This window comes from Myotis davidii, unplaced genomic scaffold (genome assembly GCF_000327345.1).
Source record: "Myotis davidii unplaced genomic scaffold, ASM32734v1 scaffold430, whole genome shotgun sequence".
NCBI classification, from domain to species: Eukaryota; Metazoa; Chordata; class Mammalia; order Chiroptera; family Vespertilionidae; genus Myotis; species Myotis davidii.
The window spans coordinates 1,068,528-1,074,527 of record NW_006285247.1 but is presented as its reverse complement, the minus strand read 5'-3'; the positions used below and the strand labels follow the sequence as shown (position 1 = coordinate 1,074,527).

Genomic DNA, 6,000 nt, shown 5'->3' with positions numbered 1-6,000 from the left:
GGCACCCACATTCCTTCCTTTAAAATCTTTCCCATTGCTTGTAAACAATCAGAAATTGTTTGCTGAGCAACGTTTAATCTTTCTGCAAGTTTTTTTTGAGCTTGACACACATTTTCATCCAATAATGCTTGTAATTGTTGATCTTCAAACTTTTCCAGTTGACCTGGACGTTCTTTGTCTTTCACATGGAAATCATCGCTTTTAAAGCTTTTAAATCAGCCTTCACAAGTATCTTGAGAAGGAACATGTTCACCATAAGTTTCCCGCAGTATATGATAACTTTCAGCAGCACTTTTCTTCAAAATAAAGTAATGAATTAAAACTTCTGCAAATGCTCCTTTTTTTTGGTCACGAGATTCGACATTTTTAAGCATAAAAATATCTATGATGTTAACACCTTCAGAAAATTTCACATATGAAGTTTTGAAGCTTGTTGTCAATACAACAAAATGGCATACATATCAAATTGCATATATGTCAACATATGTGTAAGTCCATCTATTGAAAAAAATACGCATTATTAACCGGTACACCTGTTATAAAATGAGGATGATAATAATCCTTACCTCTGAGAGTGTTATTAGAAGAAGTCAGTGAGTTAATCTATGTACAGCCTTGAGCAGAATGCCATATGGGATGGGTATGGTGATGTGTTATAGACAGCCCCTTTCAGAAATAAATGGGTTATTCTCCCTACTGTACCCTTAGCTGTCAGCCCACTTTGGGATTTTCCTGAAGAGAGCCACCTTGACCAAAGTCATACCTCCTTCCAAGAGCAGCAACTAATGACTGATGAATGCAAGAGATGAAGGCTGGCTCTCTTGCCCCAACTCAGGATGACTTTGAAGGGCCATCAAGCTTCAGAGCCTCCTCGTGGGCTTAAATGAGTCTTCTTCAACACCTCACTCAGCGCACCTTCCCTTTCTGCTCTACCCTGCCTCCTGCCTTTCTAGAGGTGTCGATCATGTAAGTACTCCCTAATATGCTCCCAATATGCCAGAGGGTCTCAACCTGTGGGTCCTTCCCCTTCGGGGGTCGAACGACCCTTTCACAGGGGTTGCCTAAGACCATCGGAAAACACATATATAATTACATATTGTTTTTGTGATTAATCACTATGCTTTAATTATGTTCCATTTGTAACAATGAAAAGACATCCTGCATATCAGATATTTACATTATGATTCATAACAGTAGCAAAATTACAGTTATGAAGTAGCAACGAAAATAATTTTATGGTTGGGGGTCACCACAACATGAGGAACTGTATTAAAAGGTCGCGGCATTAGGAAGGTTGAGAAATACTGCAATATGCTAATTTCCATCTCAAACTGTTTCCCAGAAAATGCAACTTCTGATAGTGAGTAGAGTGGGGTTTAGCACATGGTCGGCCCATACAGGATAGGCAGGCACTTGGTACTTGTATCTGGTCCAAGTTTAAATGTCTCAGAGGCTGGTGCCCAGTGGAAAGGATGCTCCCTTGGCTCCACTATCCAGCACCTCCTTCCGGAAGCTGCTGGGACCAGGAGGAGGGAGAGATGTGGGGCCTTGGGAAAGCTGTTGGGAAGGAGGGCTCTTCTCAGCTCAGCCTTCCTCCAGCTCGGGCAATGGCTGCTATGGGAAATAGTCAGCAGATCAGTTCTCACCCCCCTTTGTGATTTATGCTGGGCAGCTCTGGGCGGTCAAGCATGCCTCCTCCTCCTCCTTGAACAAGAGAGGCCTACAGAGCTTCATGTCCCCTGCCCTGGGCTATGGCCTCACTTCCCTCGCAGCCTACTTCTCTTACATCTCAGCCCGCAGCTCTGCTTTCCAGCTGGGAAACCACTGAAAATCATCTTTTATCTTCCGAGCCAGTTCAGAAGCTCCTCTGAATCACCCCTTCCTCCAGCCAAGTAGCCAGTAACACCAGGGTCCAGGGATACCTGTGCCTTGAAAACCTTTGTTGAGCAGCAGGGCCCTGGGACTGCAGGCAAACCACTGAACCTCAGCTTGCTCATCTGAGCAGACTTTAGGACCCTGCCCTGCTTTAGGACCCCATCAGGGGTTTTCAGAAGCACTCCTTACTCCACAGTGACTGTGGGAATGAAATGAAATAACGAAGGCGGAGTTGGCGTCAGATCCAAAGTACCATGAAAGGGGTGATGAGCAGAGATTCCCTACTAAGTAAGAGAAACCTTCATTTCCTCTTTTTGAGGCAACTGGAGAAAACACACCAATTAACAAGAAAGACGGCAGCTCAGAACAGTCTGAACCTTTGAAAGAGCAGCCCTGGGTGAAGAGGAAGGATCCACCAGTAATTGGCTCGTGGAAAGGGCAGGGCAGGGATTGGGATAAGCTAGGAGCAGCCCAATCAGCCTTAATTAACTTGTTTACATGCCAAACTGTAGGCCCAATATTCAGAGTTCCTGGCTTATTCAGAGAAGCAAAAAATACAAGTGTTTTGTTTTTGAAATGAAGTCTCCTGGTTTTAGAATGTGGCCTACAAGGTCAAAATTTTAAAAAACCACTGAGGGCCAAGTCAAACTTGTCTGGGGACAAATTTGGACGGCTGCCTGTCTGTAGCCTGTGATTCCCAGGTAAGGGCCCCCTCCATGGCTGTGCTTAAGCCTCTGGTCTCTTCCCTGCACTGCTGTGTGGGCCAAAGCCACCTCCTCCTCCAGCGATGACACCATCCGCTCACATGCCCTTCAGTCTCATACAGACTTTATTGTAGTTAATCCTCCCAACACAGAAGCAAAGACCAGAGAGGTTCTCTCACCCACAGCAGGTAGATGGAAGGTAGATGAGAACCCGGGTCTGATTGCAAGGGCAGAGCTGAGTCTTCCACCTAGTTACTGGGACTGACCTGGAGATTCCTCCAAAGTGAGATGGGAATAGAGGATGGAGGGGAGGAGGGGCCCCCAGGCGTTCACTCATCTACTCGGGCACCACAGGGCCAGTGGTCAGTCAGCCACGCCACCTGCTCCTTGTCCCCAGGTTCCTCTCTTAGGTAGCATAGACACAGTTCACTGTAATTGTTTCCGGTTCTCTCTACCTAGATTGGCTCCTTGAGGCTGGGCCTGTACATCTTCATCCCCGATCCCCCTGGGAACTCTTATGGAGTAGAAATTTACTAAATGGTTGTTGACTGCAAGTGAATAAATTGCACTGGCCCAGATATGCTCATGTAACTTACACTTTCCTTAGAGGCTCTGGGTGTCTCTCTTTATTTGAGACCTGTTCGAGTCCCACCTCTTCCAAAGTGACTCCAGAGCCCCAGTTTCTCTTTGTCTAAAAATCACAACAGTTGCTGTCTCCATCCCTCTAGTAGTTAGCACTCAGAACTTACAAGGTTCTCGAAATATGTCTGTTGAAGCCAACAAATATTTAGCGGCAGAGGTTCTGCTTTGAGTTTATGTCTTGACTTCTGAACTGGAGTGAACGAACTTGGGGCCAGAGTCTGTGTTTTTCTCATTCTTCATCCTCACAGCAGGGCCCTGGGTGCAGGTCTGGAACTTGTGCCCTGACAGGAGGAACAACTGGAACCTGAGCCCCCGTTCCAACCTGAAGGAAGGAGCGCCGTTTTCTTACTGGTTGAGGGGAGGTGTCTTTTTGTCATTCTTTCCAATTCCTTGTAACTGGCACAAAGGCACTGTGTGTGTTAGTAGAGACTGTGCCTCTCCTGGCACCGTGCGTGGCACTGTGTTCATTCAACTGAGTTCATTCAACTCAGCAAGCACCTGCTGAGTGCCTGCTATGCCCAAGGCTTCGCCATGGTGGGCTATCCAGGAAGGCGGAAAGATTATTTGCAGGACCTCAGCAGCATGTCTCTGTAGGGCAGGCTGGAGTTACCTTTCCATCGAGTGAGCTGTCTTCCCTCAATGTCCTCAAGACTTTATTATAGATTCACCTTGGGCACACCCTGGAAACTTGCTTCTTCTGGGACTGGGACCAAAACCTGCAGGGCCAAGGCCTGCGTGTAACTGGAATCTAAGCAGATAAGCAGGAAGGAGGGGCATAGGTTGAGATCACAGCCAGACGGTGGGGATGAAATGAGCTCTTCATGGGGGTGGGACTGAAGTTTAAGGTCCTGCTCTACTTGCTCTGGTATTCATGCCACCAGTCCCCCAAGAGGGCCAAAGAGGGTGGGACCCAAAGAGAGGTAGGGAGAGGGAGCTGTACTAGTATGTGGGGCCTGGTGGAGAGAGGTGGGGTGGCTCAGGGACTGGCAGGGACGGAGGGAGGGAGGTGCTGGCGAGGGAGCACTGGAGTGTCCCAGCTTCCCAATGGAGGCAGGATGGTGCCAGCATTGGCCCTGAGAGGTGCTCACACTGGGCTCGTTCAGTCAGCTCCAGCCCCACTCCAGCTCCTGTGCCAGAAATGCCCTCACCAAGCAGCCAGCAGATGTTTTGCATTTTTGCTTTACCCTTTTTTTTTGTAAAAGTGACAATGACCTTAGATGCAGAGCCCCTCAACAGGAGGCTACAAAGCTGCAAGTTTCATATTTTTAAATTAACACAATTTTTGCATTCTATATTATATCCTGTTTATTATATACATTTTTAAAAGTAAAATTGATATTCCAGGAAGAAGAGGCAGGTTATGTTGTTACTCTGCATCTATATCCTTTCCCCGGCCCACTGCTGTCTGCAACCAGGTGTGAAGTTTTGTTCATCATAAGGTTTTTCCTTTTGTTGCAAAATATCCTCACCCTGCATCCTACTCTCCAATGACTGTGCAAATGCTATTCCTCAATTCAAGACCCCGCTCTAATGTCGCTTCTCCCATGAAGTCTTCCTAGATTCCCGTCAAGCTAAAAGTAATCTCTGCCTCTTTGACCACCACCAGCTCTTTCTGTTTGCTTGTTTGCTTCTAATCAAATCCACCTTGTTAGTGTTTTTGTATCTGTTTTATGTTCCTCATGAAAAGTCAGCAACTTGAGAAGAGGGTCTATGTCTGGTTTTCCAGTTGGCACTGTGTATTCACTAGGTATTCCATACATGCTGAGCACATCTTCCGACTACTGCTACTACTAATATTAATAATTATAACATATTAATAAAACACTAAAACAATAATAAAGGGCCGTTTCACATGGGCGCCTGGTCAATGCAAGCCTCTGCTCTGTGTGCATTTCTGCTGAGCTGTGCCAGGTCTGTGGACTGGGCCTGGGAAAGGCGTGCAGTGTCTTGCCTTCAGTGTTGCAATGGCTAGTTTTGTAGCGGGGAAGGACTCTGGTCCAGGCTGAAAGGATTCACCCAACACTAGAGTAACAGCAAAGAAAGCAGAATCATACCTTAATATTGTCTTCTGGCCAAGAGTTCAGCATTGTTGCAAGGTGGCCCTTGTCATGAATGGTGATAAACAGCCCACTAGGAGAAACACAACACGGACACACAGAGAAGCCAGGCAGTCAGACTGGGAACATAGCAAAGACTGCAAGTACTGTGGATCATTATCACTTAATTTTGCCTATAGGAGTGGGCAAGAGGGCGCCCTGCCCAAAGCCCCAATAGTTTAGGGAGCTCTGCTCCAGTTCTCTTCCAGTTTCTCCCCTCTGCAGGGCAAGAAGTCCATTGGGCTGACAGATGTGCCCATCGGAGCTGTGCTCACCAGAGCCTGTACCCCCATCCTTTCTCTGGACAGGACTACAACACCCCAGAATTCTCTGCCCAAATGTCCCCAGTGCTGCTTTCAGGGACTGTGTGGAGCTCTTCTCTGGGTCCCTTCTTCTGAGTACAGACTTCAGTGGGTGGACCCCTAGGCTTGGGGCTATGACCTTGCACATGTGTGTTGGGGTGTCCAGACACATGTGCGTGAGGTCCATTGCAGTGGGAGATGGCACTGGGGATGGGAAAAGGCGTGGGCTGGCAGCTGTGAGCCTGTTTTCTCGGCACCACTAGAGTCTGAGAATTCTAAACTTAAACTTGGTCTTTCAGACCATCATGAAGGAATATTTATAAAGGCAGGAGGCTGGGACATATTTTACTTAACAGTTTATTAGCTTGACTTAGAACTTTT

At 47.1% G+C, this 6,000-nt stretch overlaps 1 protein-coding gene across 2 annotated transcripts in view; it reads right to left on the bottom strand.

The window, feature by feature from the left end:
• The window catches only part of ME3 (malic enzyme 3, NADP(+)-dependent, mitochondrial), a 181,708-nt gene that overhangs the window by 62,106 nt on the left and 113,602 nt on the right, over positions 1-6,000 (bottom strand). For both annotated transcript variants that reach the window (XM_006755871.2, XM_006755872.2), the window contains exon 4: positions 5,276-5,351. In XM_006755871.2, coding sequence (XP_006755934.1) covers positions 5,276-5,351 — 76 coding nt within the window. The remainder of the gene's footprint in view (positions 1-5,275; positions 5,352-6,000) is intronic.